This window comes from Phalacrocorax carbo, chromosome 6, assembly GCF_963921805.1.
Source record: "Phalacrocorax carbo chromosome 6, bPhaCar2.1, whole genome shotgun sequence".
Classification (NCBI taxonomy): domain Eukaryota; kingdom Metazoa; phylum Chordata; class Aves; order Suliformes; family Phalacrocoracidae; genus Phalacrocorax; species Phalacrocorax carbo.
The window spans coordinates 16,954,716-16,981,884 of NC_087518.1; the positions used below are offsets into that span (position 1 = coordinate 16,954,716).

Below are 27,169 nucleotides of genomic sequence, written 5' to 3' on the forward strand. Positions count from 1 at the left end.
TCTTCCTGGCATATAGCCTATTCCCAGTCTAGTGTTTCTTCTGAGGATTTTTATTAAAAGGAATTTTGAAAAGGCAACTGCTGGAGCAGTTTAAGAAAACAGTTAAGATAAAGGAATGGTATCTGCTTTTAGTTCTTCCAATAAACTGGTTAGTTTATGGAAGAAAGTTTTATCTTACCTTGCTAAGAACTTCACTTTACCTTTTAGCTGCAATCTGTCAAGTGAGCATGAACGGATACTTGTAAATACAGGTAGCTTCCTTCATTTCTGAAACCCAAAGTCTTCAGAGTCTTGAAGACAATAGTGTAGGGTTTTTTTCAGGTAGATGGTACATATCACTAGTGTCTTCTGAAATTAGAAGATGATAGCGCTAGTTCACTAGATGTAACAGTTTACATTTAAAGCAGATTTAAATATATATTAGTATTTTTAAATCATGCAATACAGCTTCCAGGACAAACTACCAGTGGACAGAACACTGAAATACATGGAGACTGCAGTGCAGGAAAACCAGGCTTCATGAGCAAGATGTGAAATATTTCATTTTTTTGTTGCTGTTTAAACTATTTTTTTCAGATTGTGACTTTAGTGCGGCTCAAGTTTTCTAGAACAAATATTAAATATTTAACTTGCCTAGTTAAGTCTGTAGCTTTAATGTCACAGTGTTCAGAATTGCTGATGCATTTCCTGATCGATGGCTGGTGATGTCAATCTTTTATTAATAAGTGTCTGTATCTGGCAAATTTCTAAACGTGGATTATAGAAATATGAATTATTTCTTGAAAGGATGCCACGCCAGGGTAGTTCTGTTACTGTTTCTCCTGACTGTGTAGAGGAACACGGTGATTGCTAGGAGGTGTTGGATGCAGTGACGTTCTTTTACAGACAGGAACAGGCTTGAGGGGCAAACGCTCTGGCTCGCCTTTCTCCAATAGGGATTGACTGCTGGTACAACGCGAGCCGTACGCCCTGCCCGCTGCGCCCGACGGGTTCCGGTCCGCCGCCGTCGGGTCCGCCCCCACTCACCGCGCACAGCCGTGAGGGGCGGCCGCCGCCGCCCCGCTCTCAGCGCCTGCTGGGCGGGGCGGGAAATGGCGCCTGTGCGCGGCCAGCTCCGGCGCAGGCGAGAGGCGGGAGCGCCGCCCTCTCTCTCTGTCTCTCTCCTTCTGTCTCTCTCTCTCCGCCCCCGTCACCGCACGGCCCGGCTGAGGCGTGGTGCCCACAGCCCTCGCGGAGTGCCGCTGTCCCTGCCCAGCTCCCGCCGCTGCCCGAGCCCCGCTGCCGCCGCGGCCTTCCCGCTTCGTCCCCATGGAGGACTACCACAAGCCCGACCAGCAGACCCTGCAGGCCCTGAAGGACACGGCCAACAGGCTCCGCATCAGCTCCATCAAAGCCACGACGGCGGCCGGCTCCGGGTGGGTGAGGCAGGCGGGCTACGGCTCAGCCCTGGCCGCGCACCGGCCCCACCGGCGAGCCGCGCTCCCGCATCCCTTCAGCGGCGAGGCCGAGGCGGGCTGGCGCTGGGAGGGGTTATGACGGGCTCCCTCAGCCCGTTACCCGCCGACACGCCGGTGTCTCCCGAGGGCAGATCTGCCGCCCTCGCTCTCCGTTCTGCTCGCGGTGCGCGGCACCGAGCGGGCGGGCATGCTGGGGGCCCTCCGCGGCTGAGGCGGCCCGGGGCGGGGATGGGGAGCCCGGTGTGCGTGTGATACCCGGGGATCACGGCCAAACCCCCTGTACCCCCCCACCCCCTCCCGGCACGTCGAAGCTGCTCGATGCGGAGGTACTTCATTGGGAAATGGCGGCGGTAGCGGGTGAGGTGCGGGGACCCTCCGTCAAAGGCGGCCCGGCCCGGCTTGGGGGGCGGCAGCCGCCCCGCCGCGGGCCGCGTCGGTCGCCGGGGCTGGCCGGTGTTGTGACTGCAGAGAGAGCGCGGGAATGCTAAATTGATGCAGGACGGAAAACGAAAGAATTTCTGCCTGAGGCGCGAGCGATTTCTTTTTCATTTCGTGCCCGTCAGTTGGAACTAATTCTGCACAGAATTTCAAGTGAGCCCAAGTGGGATTATCTGTGAAATGCCCGCGGTCTCAAATGGGCAGTTTATTCAGGCCTCTGGACAGGATTTAGTGTGGGCTCTGATGTGTGCAGATTCCAGGGTTATCCTTCTTTTGATCATGCTTTACCTATGGAAAAAACTCTCTGCAGACAATCCGCTTTTACTCATGTAAAATTAAAGCCATTTTTTCTGCTTGAATAATACGTTTGAGCGCTTCCATATAGAGTGCTGGCTTTTTTTTTTTTATCCTGTCGTGTTGCAATTTCCTCCTTTGGACCTGTTATGAAACTGGCTGTAGTGTTAAAAATTATTGAAGGAATCATTTGGATGGCGAGGTTTGTGTGGAGAAAGGTGGTGTGTAAAATATTTTAAAGCTTCTTTGAATTGCCTTACACTTTCTGCACTGTGTCTGCGGCAGGGGCTGCCTCAAACGGCTCTTTCTCAAAGCATACAGAAACTGAACTTTACTCGTTCCTTTTGCATGCAGCAAATAAAAAAGCTGCTTTGGTTCTTCCTGTAAAACGGAGTGTTGGGACATGGGGAATCACTCAGCTAGCCGTAGGGGTGGTTTTTTACAAAGCTTGTTTGGTCCAGTCTGGAGAGGGAAGTACAGGATACTCAACAATTACCCTTTTAATTCTTGATTTGTTTCAAAGCAGTCCAGGCAGTATTACACAAGCCTGTGTGAAATTGTTGGTAAGAAAAATTGTGCTAAATTTCCTTAGTAGAGCTTGGGCTTCAGTCTTGAGCTTCTAGTGTATATTTTAAGCTGGCCACAGAGATGTATGGTATCAGTTGTCTTATCTACAGATAAAATTATTTCTCTGTTCTCTCTGATGTGCTGTTAAAGAACAAGGATCTTGCTACAGCCTTTCCTTCTCTTCTCTTCTGTGATCCATGAAATTCAATAGCAAAACCGTTCTCTCCATACAGATGAAGAAACAGTAAAAGTAGTTCTACCTAAGCTTTTTATTCCTGGTTCATGTATGCTATGATACTGCGTACTTCTCGCACAAAGGCATTACATTAGTCACGCTAGCTTAGTCTAGCACTAGAATTGTGTGGAGTCTGAAGTTATTACACAACCTGATAATGAGCAGATTATGAAAGATGGGCTCTGGAGGGAAGATTCTGTTGGCAAGTCATATTTTCTTAATTAATAAGATTTGGTTACCAAGATGATGGTGTAGTAGTGTGACGAAAAGAAAAAGACATTCAGGGTCTGTTGCACTGTTAAGCAAAATCTCATACGTTTCTAAAAGGGCTATACGTTATGAGTGTGTTTTCCAAAACCTGAATGAGACAGTAACTTGCTGGTATATATTAAGAATGTAGAAAGATGTTTGAATGCAAGTTAAATTTAAATAGAAGCTTACAGTTAATTAAAAAATTGTCATGCTTGCATTGACTTTGTTAAGGAAATTTGTGCTTGTTAAAGGTGTAGTTTGTAAAACTGAAATACTTGCAATAAAAGCACTTCAAACAAAACGGGACCTGTCTGCTTCTTTCAAGGAAGTAGTTTCTGTGAACTGTGGCATATATTGCAATACAAATGGTTCCGTGTTAGATCTGACACGCCGGGTCTTGTAGTCTTTACTTGTGCTAACTTTTGTTAAAGAAAACAGAAGTTTTCTCTTGTCTGGACAAGAGCTAAAAGATCAGGTAGTCTGATCCTTAAGATGCTGAAACATATACTTTCAGTACTTTACCAGGTGTAGAGGAAAAAACTCAGTGAACTGGAAAAAAATTTTGTGCTTAAAATGCCTTAGGTGGGGAAAAAATTTGATTAAGTTAATTGTAAAGATTGAACTTACTTGCTTTTGGGCGTGGAACAAGTTTTTTTCTTAGATAACTAGTGCAGATATTTTAATCAAAACTGGTAGAGTCTCTTGTAGCTAATGATAAATTTCTACAGTTTTGAAACAGTGCCTGGCTTCTTAGAATTATATTATTAAATTCTTAAAAGTGGAAGTTGCAAGAGTTTCTTAAGAGGCAGTTAAGTTTCATAACATGTGGTATGATCACTTGTTGCAGATTATTTTCTCTTTCAATTTTTTAGCTTTTTTTTTCACTCAATATTCCATTTTTACATTATACCACTATTGAAATGTGTAGATGCATGTAGATGGCGCTAATATAAATTGATGCAGAGTAATTAAAAACACCCCACACAACTACATTGGAATAGTTATTTTACTCTTGATATGTGTGGATCTAGGATTTCAGTGTTCTAAGGTATTTTGGTTTGGTTTCCTACTGAAGGGCTATATTTCAAAGTTAAGGCAGTTGTTCAGTAGAAGCTCTGGCAGAGAAGTGTGTTAATCAGACCACCACCGGCAAAGTTCTGGGTTGTTCATCAGTCAGGAGCAAAATATGGAAGATTGTGTGAGTAGTGGCAATGACTTGCTGTAGGTTTTTTCTCCCCTTATACAAGTAATCCAAATATATTTTGCTAGGCTTAACAGAGAATTCTTTTAACAGAACTTATTGAAAATGTATGAGCTAATAGAAGACCAGTAGATGTAGTTAAGATGGCTATATTAAAGAAAATTGTGTAGTTGATTCTAGAGTTATTTCTGGTATCTGATATGTAGTTAAATTCTTGGTAATTTCTGTTAGTAGGAAGTAATTTAATTTATCTGTAATTTTAACAAGATTTTTTTTTTTAGTTTTCAGGTAATTTAATAAATTTTTCTACCTTTTTTTTTTTATTTCCACATGCTACCATTTTAGGTTGTTTAAAACTTTTTTTACCAAGACCAGGAGTTCATAGAAGTATGGTTAAGTATAAAGTTAATAAAATTAAAGGAATGAAAGCTTTAAACAAGCATGTAAGGCTTATTGATTAACTCAAATACATAAGTATTTACTAATATGTTTGAACCATGTTTTAAAGCTAATTCTTTTGGTTCCCTGTGTGTGAGTCCTTACTAAGGGATGGACACTAACTGTAATTGATATTTTGCTAGTGTTTTGCATGTTTTTATTCTCTCATTACAGCACTGTTGGGGATGTTGGGAGGGAAGGCTTATTATTACCAGAAGATAATATTCTGGTTAAAGTTCTAGTGAAAGTGTTGTCTAATCCTAACATGCATGGTAAATGTACATGCGGGAAACGAAACATGACACTTTCATAGTAAGTTTGTCCTGTTTACAAGTAGGGTCAAATATTTAAAGAGTATTCTGTTAAAGATGAAAAATAAATGTTGATAGAAGAGAAAATGAAATGAGACTGCAAGTTATTTTCAAAGCTGGTGCCGATATCTGCAGCCATAACCACCTTACTGTTTCCTCATTCACTTTCCTGTTCTTCAGCAGCAACCACTGATGTCACGTATGATTCTATTACACTTCAGTAAAATCTGAAAAATGCTGCCTTCCGCACTCAATAAAGGTGGTGTTTTTTTTAAGAGCCTCCTTGCCCCTTTTAAGCTTTATCACAAGCAAAAATCCAAGGCCAATACCGTAAGTGGTCAAGTAGTACCATCCCTTTAAGGTGCCCAAGAGCTACAGCGATCATTATTTAAATTACAGTAATGTAGATAGATAAAAGTAGTTGTATGCTCTTCTATTACATCTCAGATGGAATATATACCTTGTCTTGGAATAACTTAATATTTGCCACTTGGAAATAACCCTTTTGTGTAACTTTATTTTCACTTGTTGATACTATATGACATAGTTGCTTCTGAAATAGGCCTGTGTATTTCTAAGGCAAGTTATAGTTGAAACATTAATTGGTGCTGCTGTTGAAAATTGTCACAAAAAGTCATCCCAGATAGTCTCTCTCCCACTGAACTATCCCAGATACTTATAAAAGTTTGATAAAGCAACTAGTTCACTATTTCAAACCGATATAGATGTAAATATAGACAATGTTGGTTCCTCTCTTAGGCAAAGATGAAGCAAATTAGTATTTTACAATGTGTATGTGGGTCTTTACTGGAGACAGTAAATTTCTGTTTCCAGTTTCAGTAGATGAAATACAAGAATTGTATAATTTAATGCCCTCTTTAGAAATCAGAATTCTAGTTCTATCAGCTCCAACATGGTAAAATAAATGGTACCTATGTTATACAGTTCTAAATGTTCCAGAACTTTCTGCAAAAGTTTATCTTGCATTACCAATCCCTGCCTGTGCAACAGGGCCTGAACAAGTCATGATGCCATGCTTTTAATTCCTTCACTTGCCGAGTGGCTAAAGTGCTGTAGAAAGCTGTCTTTGTTTCCTCTCCATCAGCATGAATTTCTGCCGTCAGATAAATCGGTAGAGTATGATTTCAGGCACAGGGTCATACTGCTTCCTGTACTTCAGAGCCACCGATTAGGGTGGTGTTCCTTGGCATGAAGAACAGAGAGCTCTAAAAGAGGTGTCCTTGAGCTGTCACCAGGGTCTATCTTCTAACATCCACTTCAGCTAGATAAGAAGGCTCCCTTTGTCTCAAAGTACAATTAATTGACATTGGGGTAATAGTAGATGGGATGGGTTATCAAAAACACTTAAGAGTGCATATTTTAATGCTGAGGAGTAGGGGACTGATAAAGTGATATTTAAAGATATGGTCCTGAGCAAACAATAATAAGAAGTGGTAATCTTGGGTCTGTCTTTATTTGTAGCCACCCTACATCATGTTGCAGTGCAGCAGAGATTATGTCTGTGCTGTTTTTCCATACCATGAGGTACAAAGTGCAAGATCCCAGAAATGCCAACAACGACCGGTTTGTTCTTTCAAAGGTAAAATAACTATTACACTATACTGTTGCAATCTCCTAGTAGAGAGCTGTCTGTCTGTAAATTAAATTGAATTGTCTTCCTTGACTTATGCTTACTTATACCTGCATCTACACAAAAGTCTAGGAAATATTTGAGAGCTTGGAATCTATCTACTTCAGAAAGTGAAATAAAAGCTGGTTGAGTGAAGTTGTAGCATAACTAAAAAATAATCTTAAAGTGCCTGATAATGTGTCTTGATAAGTCTTAATTTCACTGTTAAGTTGTTCTAATATTAAATAACAAATGCTATTATGTCTAGAAAATCTATCAAGAATTATTAATGTCTTTTATTTTGGCATAACCAATTTTCTAACAAGTAAGTCACAGCTTTTGTGCTCTACTTGTGAAGTGCAGCCATGCCATTATGCCTGCAGTCATGTCACAATGTGCACTAATTACTGTCAGGTTTTCAGGGAGCATTATATTAAAAAGTTATGGTGGGTTAGTGAGTAGTTTGCATTCCTACTGTGTTGGTATGATGTTAAAGTGAGTACTGCTTCTGAAGCCACTGTGGTTCAGAAAATGCATAAACCCACGATCTAGACTGGCCAGTACTGTTTCTGTCCCCTTTTGCATTGTGCCCTTGCAAATCACAGGGACATTTAAATCATGACATCATGTCAGTTGAGGGGCCTTCAGAAAGCATAATGATGTAATAATGGCAGATGAAGTACTCCAGTGGGCAGGTTCCATCTCTGAGTCAGAGTTCCTCATGTGGTGGCTTACAGTAGTGCTGCATAGCTGATGGTGTATATCCTTGCATTGGATATAATAACTGTTGCCACTTCTAACTGCCGTTCTGAAATAAGCAATTGGGCGAGAAGTGAGCAGCTAGTGCTGAGGTGGCAAAGCAAAGCAGTACGAGAGCGCCACTTTATGTTTGCTTTACCTCTCTCTAATTAATCAGGGTTTTGCCCAGGGTTGCTAAATGGCTTCAAACCTCTGCATGCTTTTTTGACTCCTAATGACTGCATGGGTGGAAGATCACTACTACTTTGCAGTCATCCTGTTGGACCTGACTGGAAGCACCTGAGCATATAAAGCTTAAAATTTTGTCTATTGTCACTTGCTGCATCTTACCTTGAATACATATGTATTGAAGAAGTTCTAATGGGATAATACTTGCTCATCCATCTGCTTACTGGTTTAGTGAACAGTGCTCTGTTCTTGAAACTGGTACCTAAGCAAATTGAATCAAGGGGTTTTATTTGGATACCAAAACTACTTTTTGGAATTGGACCTGCATGGCTGAGAGAGACCTTCTTACCCTTCGACGCTGATTTTCTTGAGGACATCCTAAATAGCCCTAAAGAGTGCTACATTCTTTCTGTCTTAAGTGTAGTCAGCTATCTGGTGTGTTCTCAGCAGGGGCATGGGGCACTTAGAAACAAGCATCAGTGTGAATGTTGCGTGGAGGAAGTGTTTTATAACTCGATCCCTTTTTGGTAGGCATATGAACCTGATCCAAGGGTTTATCAGCTTTGTAGAATTTTGCATCGATACTAGGATATTGTGAAACTCGTGCTTTGCTTAAAATTTATGTTTCTTTCACAGGGTCATGCAGCACCAATTTTGTATTCTGTTTGGGCAGAGGCTGGCTTTCTACAAGAAGCAGACTTACTGAACTTGAGGAAAATTGATTCTGTCTTAGAAGGACACCCAGTACCAGTGAGTGTTCATAACCTTTGATATAAGATGGTGTTTTCTGTAAAACAAGTGCATGTATTTTGCAGCAATTCTTGGTTGCCAGCTACAGTGCAGGAAAGACAAAGGCTTATAACAAGGATGATGTTGTTTATGGTTTTACAATTGAATCAGTATCTGTGTTTGAATAAGCATGTAAAAATGACCTTTGTTGTAGTGAAGTTCCCCTGCAGTCCTGTATGTCAATACTTTCCATTTAAAAATAGTCTATATAAAGTTCCAGCATGGCTTTTCTCATCCTTTAAGAAGCCTTGAAGTATTACAAGAGTTCATGTTCAGTTTGGTCACCTCATTGGTCTTTCCATTCCCAGCTGATTGTTTCAATTGATTCTTTTTTTACACAAAATCATCAATTCTTAACTGTTGCTATAGATGATAAATTCTTGGGCCGTAGGTACCATTACCTCTCAGAGAGCTTGTAACACTCACTGTTAATGAAGGTATATTGCAGGGGAAGAAGGGGAACATGGCAAGATTTGGAGGTCCTTGCACTATATTGTTAAGGCTGAGAAGCTGAATTTTGATGTACGTTGAACCATTTTCTAGAACTGGAATTTAGTTCTTTCTTAACTGTAAAATAACTGTTGTCTTTTTATTCTCAGAGACAAGCATTCACGGATGTGGCTACTGGATCCCTTGGTCAGGGTCTCGGTGCTGCATGTGGAATGGCATACACTGGCAAATTCTTTGACAGAGCCAGGTAATTCCACATAATTATAGGCATTCAATGGGGGTATTTTGTGAAAAGAGGTTATATTCTTATCTCAGTCAGGAAGAAAAACCTCCTTGTCCTGGTTTTGGCTGGGGTAGAGATAACGTTTTCCCCCCCCCAGTAACCGGTACACTGCTGTGTTTTGGATTTAGTATGAGAATAATGCTGATAACGCACTGATATTTTATTTGTTGCTAAGTACTGCTTACACTAGTCAAGGACTTTTCAGCTTCTCGTGCCCTACCAGGGAGAAGCTGAGAGAGGGCACAGCCAGGACAACTGACCCAAAGTGGCCAAAGGGGTATTCCATACCATAGGACGCCACACTCAGTATATAAACTGGGGGGAGTTGGCCAGGGAACTGGCTGGGCCTTGATCGGTGGGTGGTGAGCAATTGCATTGTACATCACTTACTTTGTATTTTTTTATCATTGTTATTATTTTCCCTTCATCTTCTGTCCTATTAAACTGTCTTTATCTCAACCCATTAATTTCACCACCCCACCCCCCAATTCTCTCCCCCATCCCACTGGGGATGGGTGGGAAGGGGGTGGATGGCTGTGTGGTATCTAGCTGTCTGCTGGGTTAAACCAGGACATCTTTTTATTCTATTCTCCATTCCCAAATCTGATTTCAAATTCAGGTTTTTAAATTATAGATTACTAGCCTGAAAGTTACAAAGCCATTGCTGGTGAAACTACCAAGGATTTAAAGATTAGCAAGAATTAGTGCATATGTGTGTTCCCTTTGTAACCTGACAGCATTGCAAGGTGATGTTCCTGAACTGACAGTAAGTTGTTGGAGCAGCCTCTAACTTCCAGAGAGTAATTGATAGCCATTTTGAGACTGTGTCCCCTTAAAAGGACAACAGAAACTAGAGATGCATCTTTTCAAAGTCAGATAACAAGTAATGGAGAACATATATCTAGATCAGGAGCTGTTATGGTCAATAATAGCACCATTGAATCATAAAGTAGGGCTTCAAAATGTTATCAGAAAGGCACTCGACTCCATAGAGATGAAAACGACTGCTTCTGCCATTTTTGTGGACAAGAAACGTAGATATCTAAAGGCAAATTGGTATGAGGAGGAAAATAGCCTGATGTAGTTGATATATTTTATGTGACAGTTCTAGTACATTTGAGCATAGGCTGCCCAGTTAATGTGTCCTACACTTCACTAGCTTGAAATAATTTCTGTGAAAGATGACTTGCTGTTTTTAATTGAGTTTGGCAGATGCTATGTGTGGAAAAAATCTAACCAGTTCTTACATGACAGAAGAAAAAAGAAAAAGGTGGTCTTGCATGCAGTACTGGGGAGCAGCTTATGTGGAAGGAGTTCAGATTTAGCTGCAGGCAGGTGTGATTCAGACCAAAAGTCTGTTATAGCTTAATGTCTAGTAAAAAATAACTAACAGCCATCTTGAATGTTTTAAAATTATATATTTGAAGGCTAATTTACTATTCTTTTTTAATAGGTAATAAACATGTAAAACTTTGTCATCCAAAAGAAGAGAGTGGTAATAAAAAGAAAAATACAGCAGCTGAATCAGGCAGTACTTCCGCTAACTGAGTTTTACCTAAATAAAAAGCTTCAGTGTTTGGAGAAGTAATCTACAAAGTCATATCATGCTGGTTGTCTTTTTCCTGAATTGGGTTATGCAACATGCTTTAATCTGTAGTTGAGTTCATCCCTGATTTATAGTTTCCTGAAATTTAAATTATTGGTCGGCCTTCCGGAGAGTATATGGTAGGAATGAGAAAGCAGACAGTAACCTTTCATGCATTGTTAGTGATCTTGCTGAGTCACAGTGACAATATTTAATGGGCCTGTTCATTCAGCCCTTGTAACAGGAGGCTTGAGACCTGATTTTTTTGAGATGAAGGTTTGAAAAAGGAGTACAGTATTACCTTTTTTTCTCACGTGTAACAGCTCAAAAACATTTTAATTTATCTAAGGTTACGTAGGGTTATCTGAGGTGAATGAATTGAGCAATGGGAGTTGAGTTTGGGATAGAAAAAGCAGTGAATTCTCACTATGAATGGTTAGAAGGGTGTTGCTTCTAATTGTGCTTAAACATAAAACTTTTTTTTATTGTTAATCTTCTAGCTATCGAGTGTATTGTCTGCTTGGAGATGGAGAGTTATCTGAAGGCTCTGTTTGGGAGGCAATGGCCTTTGCTGGGTTTTACAAGCTTGATAATCTCACTGCTATATTTGATGTTAACCGTCTTGGACAAAGTGACCCTGCCCCTCTGCAGCATCATGTTGAAATTTACCAGAAACGTTGTGAAGCCTTTGGGTATGTGGTTGGAAGAAGTTCTGAATAAGTCTCCCATATGAAACTGTATATTTTATTTACTTTTCAGAATTTTTCAAAAGAGCTTTCATCTCTAAAGGATACCATTCCAAGACCATCACCAAGAAATGGTGATAGTCATAATGCCTCATATTGGTCATCTGTTGGTACAGCAGGAATATTAAAAGTGGCAGAATTTTTTGTTTAGAGGAAAAATAAAAAGACTGCTTACTCAGATAAATTTGTCATAGGATCTTAAAGCTGGTTTTATCACATTAAATATAGATTTTATAACTATTTGTGTGACCAAATTTATCGTCATAGCAAGTAGATCAGAAAAAAGGGCATGGAAACCATTACTCATAAGAGCATTCTTTGTGTACTGGCTTTCATTTAGTTTAGAAATGTGTATTTCTATGTAGATGCAAAAATCCATGATAAAAAACTCTGTCAGATACAATAGCAGCCACGCAAATTATGATGGAGCATTTTTACTATTTTAATCAACTTTCATTGTCAGTTTTTAAAATTGATTTCTAGATGTTTGATTTGCTCTTGTGATTAAAAATGGCTATTATGTCTGAAGAAATGTAGGATAACAGTTATCTGTGGGCTGTGGATTCTGCTAGTGGCTGTTAATCCCTCTGACTCATTTTGCGTTATAAAAAAAGGGTACTATGGTATTTTATGATCTCAAGTGAATGCTAGTTCATGTTTCTGGCTTGTTTTGGGTGTCTTAAAAAGACACTGCATTGGAATGAACTTGGTATTCATTTCTGTTATTGCTAACTATCAAAGAGTGTCACGTGCTAAAACCCGTTAGAAACAGCTGATCTGTTTGTGTTCTTAGCTGGCATGCTATCATCGTTGATGGACACAGTGTGGAGGAACTTTGCAAAGCCTTTGGCCAGGCCAAACATCAACCGACAGCTATCATTGCAAAGACTTATAAAGGCAAAGGCATATCAGGTAATAAAACATCCAGTGCTTTGCATACGCATGAATACAATGTGTACACAGTGCTGCAATAAAGGTGCAGTCATTAAAAAATAAGTTTACCATTGCATACATTCGAAAAAGGTTGGTTTCCTGTCAGCTTTTTTACTTCATCATATTATCATACACTCTGAAAACTCAGAATTTCACCCTGTTGGTTTTTTTTTTCCTTTGTTGTCCATCTAACGTCCTCTATAAAAAAAGGTGCTTTGTTGGAAGCAGGGAAAGATGTGGCGCTCAGTTCTTCACATTATCCAGCCAGGTGCACTTCCATGTTGACTGGGATTCTACAGATCTCCAGTTGCAGGCTAGGATTTCCTCTGCTGTCAGCTGTACTTCAGTTGTTACTCCTTAAAAAGTATTTTCTGGTCTGGAAGGTGGCTGGGGGCAGGGGGGAGCACTGGACTGTATGACTTGGTCTTGAAAATTGCCCCAGGAAAAGAGGTCAACCTTCTTTGCTTGCTTTTGTTCTCCTAACTGAGAGAGACTACTCTGAGAAGGGAGTAACTTTGTCACAGAAGCTCCCTGCTCCCTATGTTGCAGATAACTGGGTCTGCTAGTTACCAGCCAGGCAGTATAAATGCATAGAAATGCTGCTTTTACAGTTTTGACAAAGCTGCATGAGACATGGTACATAAGCTACCTGGTCACACTACAGGTTTTCATATGATCTGTTGTGTAAATCATTGAGATACAGGATACAGTAGTCTGTAGAAATTATTTAATAGGTTAGCAGCTGTATGAATTTTGGAGTTCATGGTGCCTCTAAGATCCTTTTGTAGTTTTCACGTGGTATGAAACTTACCTAATTGTCATTGTTTAGGGGACAGACGTGTACCTACACATTTGAGCAATAGCATGCAGAAAGTCTTTCAAACTCTTTATTCTGCTCAACAGTGTTAATGCTAAGAAAATTATTTTGGCTCTTGCAAGTGAGATGTGTGCTAGCTACTGAGCATTGTATCCATAGAATGGAGTAAATGCACATTCAGTGTGTCAGGGGTTGCCATGATTCTGTTCAACTACAGCTTTTAGCCGCACTCTGTGAATTTGTCTTTCTGACCAGATAAATATTAATAACAGGAGTGAGTATCTTCATTCCTTTTCATTGAGCAAGCAAGCAAAACTCATCACTCTTAGGGACTTACTCAGAGAAAAGCAATGTATCAGCCAGAGGGGTAATTTTGCTGTTAGTGCCAGGTGCACAAAGATAAGAGTCATCAGAAGCTATTACAATAAAGCTGTAAAATGTCAGGTCTTGTTTGAACTAGACAGCTCAGTTAACTGTTGTTTGAAACTTAGCTGAGTTTGTTTATTTAGGCCTAACTGTTGAAATATCAGGTTAACTGTTCACACTGATTTACTGTTTACTTCTTGCCACACTTATGGATCAGGTCTTTTAGGTGCCAATTTACAAACAATTTCAGTAGAAGATGCTGAAATTTCATTACTAGTTTGGAATACATGGAATTTGACTGTTTCTCTTATGTATTTAAACACGTCTGTCTTGATGCAGTTGAGTACTATTGTAATTGTTAACAGTGGGAATAATAAGGAAATTCTTCCTTGGAAGACTATACTAGACTGTCATACTCCACTACGCTTTTATCTGGATAAAATCTGCAGCTAAAACCTTAAATAGTTTTAATATTTTTCTTATTTGTAATGTAATTTTAAATATACAGGTGTTGAAGATAAGGAAAGCTGGCATGGAAAGCCTCTTCCAAAAAACATGGCTGAACAAGTCATTCAGGAAATAGATGACAAAATCCAAAATAAGAAAAAGCTTTCTCCAGCTCTCCCAGAAGAAGATACACCTATAATAAATATTAGAAACATCAAGATGCCATCTCCACCAACTTACAAAGTGGGAGAAAAGGTACCCCCTTCATTCTTCACTGTCAGATATCTTCAAAGTGTGAGACTGTTTAATGGGTGGCAGGAGGTTTTGTGTGATCCCTTGCAACAGTATTGACTACCCACCTCTTCTCTGCTATTTTGAGTATCCTGGTAAGCACCTACCTCTGTGATGTGACACACAGGCATTTAACTCCCTGGGTATTGAAAGGATATATTCAAATATAAAGACTCAAATCACTCGTCTTCATTTCATTATCATTATCAGTTATCCAAACTATTTTACGTGTATTTAAAATTAAGGAAACTCCACAAAGTTCAGTGAATTTCCATGAATGGAAACCAAGGTTTTCAAAATTTCCTAGCTGGATTGGTAGGGAGTTGTTTCAGCACAGATGTGTCCCCTGATGTTTCACTGTCTTCTTTTGTTGTTTGTTTGTTGTTGGGTTTTTTGTTTGTTTTGTTTACTCTTCTGTGTGTCACTGTTCTCATATGCACTTTTGATACCGCTAACATTTAAAATGTTTTTGGTTGTGTTTTGTTTTGTTTTTTTTAATTGTGTGTTCATGCAGTCATGGGAGAAACAAGAAAATGGAGAAGATAAAGCTTATAGAGACTTAAAGTTGTTACAGTACTGCTATATCTTTTTTTCCTAGTGGGCTACCCGCAAAGCTTACGGTGTTGCACTTGCAAAACTGGGCCATGCTAATGATCGAGTGATTGCTTTGGATGGAGACACAAAGAACTCCACCTTCTCAGAGCTTTTTAAGAAAGAACATCCCAGTCGCTACATTGAGTGCTACATTGCTGAACAGAACATGGTAACTGGTCTCTTGGTTTTTTGAAATACTGGTGTTACACAGCAGGATCTGAGACCATTCAGTCTGAGTCTTCAGAGGGCTAATTTCAGTTAATTTGACTTGCTCGCTCCTTAGGGAAAAGGCAAAAGCTTACAAATATAATACAACAGGAGTGCTTAACAGGATTGCTTCTAATCATTCTTTCCTAATCCCTCTCTTTTTTTTTTTTTACTTTTTGTGGTCATATTATCTGTGTTTCAGCAGAACACAAGGAGATGGCAACGTGCAAACAGCAGTAATAGTTTCCACAGTGTGATTTGCAGAGATTTAACTCTGAAAAGACTTTTTAGTTTTTGGGTTTGTGGTTTGTTTTTTTTTTCTTCACAAGAAATGGAATGTCACAATGTGACAATGAGTTCTGTGGTAGACTGGGATATAAAGATGAGGACAGAGAACCAGTTAATGAATTTAGCCTGATGACATTTGTAGAGAAAGGACTGAAATAATTTGCTAACGCATCTGAGTCTTCAGTTGTCACCTGTATGGGTTCACAGAAGCAAATAAAATTAAAGACATGAATTCAGGCAGAAATTTGTTGTTGTCTTTAATGATTTATAACCAAAGAACTCATGGACTGTCCCTTGCAAATTTTATACTAGGGCAGTTTCATGAGCTTCAGTCAAGGATTTTAGATTTACATCAGCTTAGGAGAAATTGGCCATGAAGAGCAGACCAATTTCTGTGTAAAATAAATGTATGGAGTAATGGTAGCAATAAACAATTTAGGGACCTTGTTCTAATTTCCATCTTGCTGAAGAAGGGCCCTTTAGGTAAACAGCAGTCCAAATGACACAGGTAAATCCACTCCCGCTTAGTAATGATAAATTCTGTCTGCTGGAGATAGTAAAACCATGTCCTTTGGACCTAAAGTGTAAGCCTTAGATCCAGCAAAAGAAAGAGGTTAAGTCTTAAAACCCTGTGAATGAATGCTTGGAACAGATAAAGAAAAGAAGCTGCCAGTAAGGATCAACAGTAACAGCTAGCAGTTGAGGCAAGGAGCATAGGACATGTTGGAGGATAGATGCTGTAAGTGTGAGTTGCCTCCTTTTCTTTTTGGAAAGGCCAACAATTAGGAGCAGGACTGGACAGAGGTTTTTACTCTGCATTGATTGCTTCTTGCTAAAGTTTTATGGTAGGAAGTCCCACAGACAATCTCTTGGAAATAATCAATAAATTAATCCACTGTTCTTTCACAATCTCCCTCTTTCCAGGTGAGCATTGCAGTTGGTTGTGCCACTCGTGACAGAACTGTTGCTTTTGCCAGCACCTTTGCTACCTTCTTCACACGGGCGTTTGACCAGATCCGTATGGCTGCCATCTCCGAGAGTAACATCAATCTTTGTGGTTCCCACTGTGGTGTTTCTATTGGTAAGCACAGCCTTGGCTTTTTTATCAGCAGTTCCCATCCATTTAGTGATAACTGTCTCGCAGTCAAACTGAGAATTCTTTGTGGAGACTATCAGGAATATAGCTGTGGTGATAAATTCCAGATATAAACAGTGACACCGTTTGTAGGAAGAAGTCATATTTGCAATTCACTTTTGTCAGACACGTTGTTGTATTTAGAAAGAATGAGAAAGACTTCTAGCCTTCGTCAGCTTTTTTTCTCTTTTATCAGTTTGGCCTGATAAAGAGAGGACTTTTCCCCACAAGCTTCTCTTCTCTACAAGTACAGAGTGATATAAAGGGATTAGATTGAAAGTGAGGAGCTTAGGTTCCTTTCCATCTTTGCAGTTGACATCCTCTATGATGAGAATAGTCACGTGCTTACTGTACCTTCGTTTCCCAGTCCCTAAAATGAGAAACTAATGATACTTATTCTTGCACGGGTGCTCTTGTCCACCAATCTCAAAAGCACTACAAGGGATAAATATTTTTGTTTATTATGCCTTTGAGGATCACCGATTTGAAGTAATTGCTTCAATTTATCTCAGTATTTCTTATTATTGAAACATTTAATGTGTTGATTAAAAAAAAACACGTAACCTCAAAGTACTAATGAAACAGGAACTGTGAAGCTGTTACAGAATTCAGGAAATTGGCAATACCTTCTCTGGTCTTTGCTTCCCACCATAACTGTTTGGTGTACATGTCAGGTCATACTGGAGTTTGATTTTGGTTTGAGGGAAGAAGGGAGTTTTGTTTTTCTTAACGAAATGCATAGACATCACCCGTGAAAACAAGAGCAGACTTGCATACCAAGAAGGAATATGCCAGTAGACATTCATGCTTGAAAAAGTACTAGGTATTTATAGGGCAAAAGAAAGAGAGGGAGAGCTGACAGGGGTAGTAAATGAAGGCTCTCTGCATATATCAGTTTTTCAGTTGATTTAATAATTTTGGATAGCAGTATGGTTTGAAGGAAGTTGTTCTTTTTGTTTAAAGCAAAAGAGTTAGTTTGACATGTAATGCTGGTAGACCTTTAAAGATGCTTCGTAAACATGAGTAGCCTCATCCAGAACTTCAAGATCAACTTGCAGCGGTATAGAGTATCCTTTAGTAGTAGAGACTCTACTTAGAGTATATCAGATTACAGCTTGTGTATGTCATTAAGGGAGGGATTCCATTACGAGCCTCCTTTTTAAAATCAGTCTTCCCATCCCATTGTACTCTAGTTCAATCCAGTTTTAAGTCTTCTAACAAGCAGCAAAGGGTTTTGGTGCAAAAGCCAATTAGCTTTGGTCTTTGCTCATTTAAGAAGATAAAGCCCCTTTGGGTTACCTGAATTGTCTCCTAGAACTACACTTCCAAGTTTCAATTTTCAGCACTTGAAACGTTCTGCTGGGAGCTGTGATTGTGAAGTGTGCACTTACAATTATCAAGTTGTTTGAGTTACAAATCTGATTCAGGTGTCAACTCTGATTTCAAAAAAGAATTTGAACCCAAAGTTGTAAAAGAAAGTAATTCAGAGAAATCCTTTAGCAGTTAGAAAATTCAATTTTAAATGGAAGGGTATGAATTAAGTGTACTTCTTATTAGAACTTGGGCCTGCATGGAATTCTGTATTCTAACTGGATATGTGGTGAAAATTGAAGTTTTATGTATGCAGTTCTAGGTAGACCTGGGCTTTGGCTGCATTGAAATTTGGACCCATTACATTTATGAGAAATAACTATCACAATGACGTTCTGAACTTGTACTAAGGCCACTCCTAGACCAATAGTTGCTGAAGGACCAGAACATCTAGTGAAACATGTTTTTGTGGTCATAAGAGAATAATGGAAAAATCTGTATTTTCCAAACTGTACATATAGGGAAAGAAATCATAGTGTACATGTGTCAAAAATAGAAATCAGTTGTTTAGACAACCAGTTTTATATTCTAGACATTTGATAATGTTCATATTAAGCACTCATATTTTTTTTTACTAAGCTATAAACATATGTTTTTCAGATATAATTGAAAATTACTCTCTTTTGATCTGTGTTACTCGAACAACACAAATGAGGATTTTTGTAAAGATGCCCTTGGGGCCCAGCTCAACTTAGTGCTAGTCTGTAAATTACTAGTATGAACTGTGAATGCTGGTATTATTGGCACTATGTTAGCAAAAGTAGGACAAGCATGAGTGCTCTCCTTACCTTGGGTAAGATTCTGATTCAGGTATCTGTTAATTTTCTTCATAATTTCACTTTTCTTCAATGTATACATTGTGTGGGTGCATTTTAGGAGAGGAAAATGCCCACTGAGATCCCACTTGTTCAGTCAGAGTGCATACAGGTTTAGAAATGGTGGCATTGAGAATTTTTTTCCTGTCATGACTGAAAGTTGAGATGCTCTCTTTCCCTGGTTGATGCGTACTTTATTAGTAATGTACAGTGGCAGAATTCAGTGATTGATTATTTTTTTTTAACATGTTTAAAGTTCTTCAGAGTTTTGTGCTGCTCTTAGGAAAATACTCTTCTCCTTCCTCGTGAACTCGTCCTTCTTGAGTAACAGGTAGTGGGTGCATGTGGGAGGGCTTATTGCCCTGCTTCTGTTCTGCAGGCTGTGACGTGACTGGATTCAGAACTCTTTGCATGGTTAGTTTGGAACAGTGCCATTCCCAAAGCACCATTACATAAGGTCACTGGGGGTGGGGGGTGTTTGTGATGGTTGTTTCTTTAACTATGGAAAATCATGGCATCCAGCACATGTTCTGGTGAACGGTTCTTTCTTATAGATCTGCAGTTTATGCCAGAAGGCACTTGAGTTGCTAAATTAACAACACAGGTGCCCTATTGCTCTTTAAAAGACTTTTTATAGTATTGAAAAATACATACCCTTCATTTAATCTTGAAGTGAGCCTAAGAATTTGAGAGCAATTGTACCAAGTGCAGTCTCCATTTCTGATGGAACACGTTAAAGTCTCCTTTCACATTTCCAGCAGTTTAAATCTAGAGGAACACTATTGACATATTGATAAGCTTAGCTTGCGCAGCCTCTGTACATGTAAATCTGAAGATGCTCAGATATCTTGTGACCCTCTTTCTATATCTGTGCCCTTCTTACTTTGGTTGTCTTTTCTGTTGTTTGATTGTTACACTTTTTTTCTATTTTTTCTTTTTAACCCCAGTTCTCTTCCTTTTTAGTCTCTTTCTATCTTTATTTACTGTTTAGATGGTTCCAAGTTTAAGAAGATTATCCTTTTCTCAAACAGGTAGACTTGCATGTCCTTTGTGTGCCTGATTTTATACTTTTTTTTCCCTGGTTTACATTGAACCTCACTGCTATATTGAGTGGTTGTCAGAAATGTGCGCTGACTCTTTTGTAACCCTGATTTAATTCTTTCAGGTGAAGATGGGCCATCTCAGATGGGACTGGAGGATCTGTGCATGTTCCGGGCTGTTCCCAATGCCACTGTGTTTTACCCTAGCGATGCTGTAGCCACTGAAAAAGCAGTGGAAATAGCTGCCAACACCAAGGTTTGCATTACAGTATTTCTGAGCCAGAAAATAAGGGTGGCGCTTTTTTTCCCACTTTTTTTGTTGCTTCTGGCATGTTTCTTGCATGTGTCTACCCACATAAATTCTTTAAAAGGCTCCAGTGTGGCAGCGGGATGTTTTCTTTGCATGGAAAGGCTGCAGATATTCTGTCCAGCCTAGTGCAGAATGAACAGTCTGGAATGCTGTGGGCCAGATTTGGGATTACACAGCCACTACAGTTTGGGTCTAAATTGGCTCAGAAATAAGGGTAAGCGTAACTCTCTTGTTGGTCTTCAGCAAACTTACAGAAAGTACACTCCTAGTATGATATCTCTGGGGTCAAAATTTAAGCTAGATATGGAGAGATAAATTTATCTTGAGGATTTTGATCATCAGGTGCCTGTATGTGAAAGCTCAGGATTCAGGTCCTCTGGTAGTCTAAGACAGTCTAAATCTTTTGGAGACACTGAGAGCTGGTGCTTATGCTAGCTGACAGTCTCAGTGATCATCTTTTGCTTCTCTGTTGCTAGTGATGGATTGCAGTTAAATTGGACTGTGTCTGAAGATGACTGAGATTCCCCATGTGGCTGTGACAGTTTCTGATCTCTCTTACCTTCAGCTAATTTGACATAGTAATGGTCAAATGTCATTGGTAGCATTGGGTCACATCATCTCCTTGATTGGTGCTACTTTTGGCTGCCACAGGAATTTACCCTGAGAAAGGAGCAAATAATCTGGAAAATTTCAATCTTTCTGATACGGCTTTTAAGTGAAGGAGTAGAAATTTGGCATGGAGCAAATGTAATGAGAGGTGTGAAAAAAAGATGGGGGGTGGAAAAGGAGTGTAAGGTAGTGGGAGGGAGAGATTAGCTTGGAGTACTGGTTTGTTACTTCCTTTGGAAGGGTGTTTGAACATTAACTGATGGAAAGGATTTTTCCTTGCTTTCAGCTGAGCATTTCTTCTTTTGCTCTGAAGTTGCTAGAGTAAAATTTGCACATGCATGGCAAAGTTCTAAGATTCTAATTAACTCGAGTAGGATTCTCCATTTCCACAAGAGAACAAAAGAGAAATAAAGATCTTGGAATCAAAAAGAAAACTGTAAATTATCATTGTGCTCTAAGAGGAGGTTAACTGTATTGTAATGTCTGAAACAACCAGCTATTAAAAAAGGACTAATGGGAGCTGGGGGCGTGGGGGAGAAAAGTTTACTTAGTAGAACAAGAGGTAACATTGAAGGGTGAAAACCAGACATACAGAAAAAGTCGTTTTGCTGTATTTTTTTCATAGGGTTTACGAACTAGAATGTCAACACCTTTCTGGTTTTGTAACGTGTAACATGTTTACTTCGGAAACAGGGCATTTGTTTCATAAGAACTAGTCGTCCTGAAAATCCTGTAATTTACAACAACAATGAGGACTTCCATATTGGACAGGCAAAGGTAAATATTGCCCAGATAAACAGAATCAGAAAAAATATACTAAGTTCCTCCTGGAAAATCCCCTTTCCCTCTAAAGCATTCCAATGCCAAAGATTTGATCTTTTTAATAAAATCTCCAGAAGTGTGAGCCATATCAATAAGATTAATTGTTAAAAATACACGGAAACATTTTTTTGCAGGTGGTTCTGAAGAGTAAGGATGACCAAGTGACTGTGATAGGAGCAGGAGTCACTCTGCATGAGGCTCTGGCTGCAGCAGAGCAGCTGAGAAAAGGTGATCAGTTATGGGTTTTGGTTTTGCGTGTTTTTCTGTTGTTTGGTTGTTTTTTTTTCCTTTTCGATCATTTAACATAGCAGAGAAATCAATACCACTCAGTCTAACTGCTCACCCATTGTACTGGTAAAGATTAACTAAAACGTTACAGACAACTGGTCACCTGTTAAGCTGATACAGTGCAACATAGTGTACATCCACCAATCTTGCCTAAATGAGTAGGTTTTAGGTAGTTTAGCAGCATTAGTAGCCATGAAAATTGCCAAACCAACCAGATCAAGGTCTCCTTAGAACTGCTAATCTGTCTGAAAGTACCCTGCAGGCACAATCTTAGAGGAAGTGTGTAAGAAGCAGGAGTGATTCTTCCTTGGCATATTATCTGGGCAGGCTAGGGTACCAACGCAGTAGAATGCAAACAGGCTGGGGCCAGCTAAGAAAATACAGCTTGTCAGCTGAGCCACAGCAACTGTTTGTGCTCCTACACAGTGCTGCTGATACACAGTGCCTTTGTGTAGATATGGTTCACTGCTAACTTGTTTTTTTGAATGAATGTATCAACTTTTAACTAGTGTGGGAGGCAGTAATTCTGTGATAGTGCTCAAATGCACTGATATCTCACAGCAAAGACAAAAATCCTTCAATGAAATAAGAAGAGAAAGAAACCATCAAAAATGCATCTGTGAGTCAGTAGCCTATGCCCAGGAAGATTGCAAATAATAAGAGATAATACAATTAATGCTGCCTGTGGTTTACAGTTAGCTTTGTATGCTGTATCTAGGTGGACAGATATATTGTCATGAGCTTGAGCCATCAGGCCTAGGACATTTTGAAAGTTGTATTTTCAGATATGTTGTTATTTTTCTGCATTTACTATGCTTTGTGATGCTCTGCTGGTCTTGAAGTGTGGATAACCTGCTATGGAGATATAATCCTTTAGTGTAGTCCCCTAGGCAGTGTCTAATACCTAAAATATATTGGTCATTAAAAAGCCTTCAGTCACAAAACTGTCAATGTAACATAGGGCTTCTTTATGTATGATTAGAGTTGACTCAGTGTTCAGCTAGCCAAAATGAGACAAAACCTCATGTAATTTGCTATTCTTTGTAAACAATTGCCATTTGTACATAGCTTTAACAAGCAATCTGGGCCTGCCTTGTGATGACAGGACAGATTCTGGTTTTGATGTCAACCTTAAGGGTGACATCAGGGTTGGTTCAGTTCAACCAGGCATACCTGATAGGTGGGCAGACTGCAGTGAAGAGTTCAGAATGCCTACAGACAAAAGAAGCAGGAGGAAATCATGCTTGGCTTGACAATAAAGTTGAAGGTAGAATAAAGTCTGGGAAAAAAGTTGTGATTGACAGTCTGAATAAGAAGGATTTCTTGGTGACTAGATTCTTGATTTCTTCAAATTCATGTTGCAAATTATTTCATTCTATTTCTGCAGAAAAAATCTTCATCCGTGTGATTGATCCCTTCACTGTAAAGCCCTTGGATAAGAAGACAATACTTGAAAATGCAAGAGCAACCAAGGGCAGAATCATCACTGTTGAGGACCATTACCATGAAGGTGAGCTGGGCGCAGGAGGTCACAGCCCACACAGTTGTCCCCCAGGGGCTGGAAGCTTATAGTTTCTCCAGACCTGAGAGAGAAGTACAGGACCTTTTGCTGTCATTCAGTTAAAGCAGAAGAGAGGTTTTAGCCTTTCTCATTGCTGTTATGATTATGAGATGACACCTAGGGTTGAAAGTTTCCTAAGATATAATGGGTTAAACAGGGCTGCACTTCTGATTAACTTGGCCTTGTGTGCCCTACTGTATGCTTGGTCCAAGTGAAGTCTTTATTCATTTGTCTCCAGTGAAATTGTAAATTCCTACTGTGGCGTAGCAATTCTGCACAGAATGGTCTCAGAATGGCTTTACAGCAGCTGCTCTGCAGTTTGTTAAATGGCAAGAGAGACCATTGCTGTGCGGGTTTCCTAAGTTTGCCCTGTGACCAGAAGTTTGATTCCAGCTTGCTTGAAATCAGGTGGTTTTGTCAGTTTCCACAGTCACTCTGGGATAAATTCCTCTCTCTTTTTTTCTCCACTACTCTAAAAAGCAGATCAGGGCCTGTGAAGAGCCAGAGCACTTTACATCCTCACTGGGCTCTTTGTTGTTGTTGGTTTTTTTGTTCCTTCATTTCACCTGGTTACAGGCCATTTCAGAATCTGTTGCTGGTATGTGGTGCTATTGTTAAGCTAGGGTAAAGAGTACATGATGCATACAAGAAGGAATTTTTAAGAGGATTCCCAAGAAAATCTTAAGATAAAATGCTTCTTGGGAGAAGCAGTGAAATCTCTGTAATAGAGTCCCCCCAACTTCTGTGCCAGGATTTTATTTAGAATCATAGTCATTTAGGTTGGAAAAGACCTTTAAGATCATCGAGTCCAACCATTAACCCAGCACTGCCAAGTCCACCACTAAACCACGTTCCTAAGTGCCACATCTACACGTCTTCTAAATACATTCAGGGATAGTGGCTCAACCACTTCCCTGGGCAGCCTGTTCCAATGCTTGACAACCCTTTTGGTGAAGAAATTTTTACCTAATGTCCAGTCTAAACCTCCCCAGATGCAACTTGAGGCTGTTTCTTCTCGTCCTATCATTTGCTACCTGGGAGAAGAGACCAACACCCATCTCACTACGACACCCTTTCGGGTAGTTGTAGAGTGTGATATGGTCTTCTCCTGAGCCTGCTCTTCTCCAGGCTAAACAACCCCAGTTCTCTCAACCTCTTCTCATAAGACCTGCTCTCCAGACCCTTCACCAGCTTCATTGCCCTTCTCTGGACACGCTCCAGCACCTCAATGTCTTACTTGTACTGAGGGGCCCAAAACTGCGCAAAGTATTGTGGCCTCACCAGTGCCAAGTACAGGGGCACGATTACTGCCCTGCTCCTGCTGGCCATGCTATTCCTGATACAAGCCAGGATGCCGTTGGCCGCCTTGGCCACCTGAGCGCACTGCTGGCTTATGTTCAGGTGGCCAGCAACCAACACCCCCAGATCCTTTTCCTCCAGGCAGCTCTCCAGCCACTCCCCCCCAGGCCTATAGTGTTGCACGGGGTTGTTGTGATCCAAGTGCAGGACCTGGCACTTGGCCTTGTTGAATCTAATAGCGTTGGCTCCGGCCCAACAATCCAGCCTGTCCAGGTCCTTCTGTAGGGCCTTCCTGCCCTCCAGCAGATTGACACTTCCACCCAGCTTGTTGTCATCTGCAAACTTACTGAGGGTGCACTCAATCCCCTCATCCAGATCATTGTTAAAGACCTTAAACAAGACTGGTCCCAATACTGAGCCTTGGGGAACACCGCTTGTGACTCCCTGCCAACTGGAGTTAATTCCATAATCTGCTGCCGCTTGCTCTCTGACATGCCTTGTTTGCACATGTTTTCAGGGGCTTGCCTGTGCAAACATGTCCCATGAAGATGAGACCATGTGCAAACAGAGCAGCTGTTATGAATTGCATGTCAGGCTTGCTTCTCTTGCGGGGAGACAGAGAAATCAGCAGAGGGGCATCTATGAACTATGGCATTAGTAGATATGGTCTACTAATACAATTAGTAGACAATAGATACATTACATTAGATACCTACTACTACAAATCGGTATTATGAGAATATTACCCTACTTCAAGGTGAAGCATCACTCTTGCTAGGTATCTGAAGTGATGTGGTATTACCATAAGTGCCGGTTACACAATACTTTTTTTCTGGATGATAGATGGTGATAGCATCACTGAGCCTTATCATTTTCAAGCTTATCTTTCAACTCTGGACAGATATTTTACTGCAGATTTGCAAGATGGCAAAATCCTCACACTCTGAGGTGATGAACATGGAATTTACACTGGCACAGCTTTCTCTGTGATGCAGTCAAGGAAGGTCAAGTGTACACTCATCACCAGCCTGAATGCACTGTAAGCCCACATCAGGCTGATTTTACCAGCCACACCCATGGAGGTGCCTCTGGCTGGAGGCTAAGTTTGACTGGTTAAATCACACCATGCCCGGAGCTGTGAGAAGCCCTGTGTTCCTGGATATGCCCTAACTAAAGTGCAGCACTAAGGTGTGTCTCCTACCAAGTTTCAGAGCACATGCTCTTGACACTGTCTGTGTTTTCTTCTTTCCTAGTATTCCTGCTTCCAGTGTCTCTCCTGTCGCCACAGTTCTCGGTTGCATCCTTTGTCCCTGTGACTGATAGTGATTCAGTCTGTGCTGAGTTCTGAGCGAAGGTTATGAATGTATTGCATAACTCAGAGAGGTGCCTAGTGGCATGAACAGGCATTGTGAAAAGATGGAGCTCTTAAATGCTCTTGAGATTGGTGGGAATTAAAACTTTCAGTGCATTGAGTACACTTGTAAATCCTTCTCAGTCTAAGTATATTCTTAAGCCTGGTCTTCAGTGGCTGATGCTGAAGTGGTGAGGGCTTCCTGACAGTTCTGTGCCCTTTAGAGTCATGTTTCTTACTGCCAATTTTTAAGTGCTTCAGGAATGTCAGGCTGGTTGTCCTCAGAATGCCTTTGAAATAGGGAATTGCTTTCATTTCAGAAACGGGTAACTCAGACATATATTGTGATTGATGTTTCTCATGAGCATGTGAACTGAGGATTTAACTTCCAGGGACCTTTGAATTGGATATATGTGCAGTCTATGCTGCCTGTTGAAGCATACAGATGTTATGTTTGACTTCCCTTTCACAGGTGGCATTGGAGAAGCAGTGTGTGCTGCAGTAGTGGGTGAGCCTGGTATCACAGTCAGTCGCTTGGCTGTATCTCATGTACCACGCAGCGGGAAGTCGGCTGAGCTCCTGAAGATGTTTGGCATTGATAAAGATGCCATTGTGCAAGCTGTTAAGGTGGCAGCGTCCAAATCAAGAAATGCGGAGTAGTTTGAAGCATCTTGCGCTGTGTTACAGAAAAGCAGTGTTCTGAGAAGTACTGTAAGTTTAAGGCAGGCAAAGGTGCTTTATGTAGAGAGTTCTAATAAAAATACCAGCTTAAAAAAACTTCCAGCTTTTAATCTCCTTTTTTTTTCTCTGGGATTTTGTGCAGTGGGGTAACATTTGAATGTTTTCAGCCATTGAAAAACCCTCAGGTTATTTAACAATTTGTGGGCAGCAGCACTTTGGCTGCCTGCTGTATAGCTGGAGCATTTTCCGCTTTGCAGCTGACCTTCCCTATGGTGAGCTCTGGCATGGGAGTGGTTGGGTGTTCATGGAAGGTCTGAGTGGGCTGTGCTGCAGCAGGGAAG

General features: G+C 40.4%; 1 protein-coding gene across 1 annotated transcript; it reads left to right on the forward strand.

The window, feature by feature from the left end:
* The first annotated feature begins 1,177 nt into the window (after positions 1-1,177).
* TKT (transketolase) lies at positions 1,178-26,924 on the forward strand. Its single transcript, XM_064453905.1, has 14 exons — positions 1,178-1,415; positions 6,676-6,793; positions 8,387-8,500; positions 9,139-9,236; positions 11,358-11,549; positions 12,397-12,515; positions 14,228-14,421; positions 15,056-15,220; positions 16,471-16,627; positions 20,033-20,163; positions 21,520-21,603; positions 21,783-21,876; positions 23,324-23,446; positions 26,620-26,924. The coding sequence occupies exons 1-14, from the start codon at positions 1,309-1,311 to the stop codon at positions 26,805-26,807; spliced, it is 1,884 nt and encodes a 627-aa protein (XP_064309975.1). The 5' UTR covers positions 1,178-1,308; the 3' UTR covers positions 26,808-26,924.
* Positions 26,925-27,169: the final 245 nt, after the last annotated feature.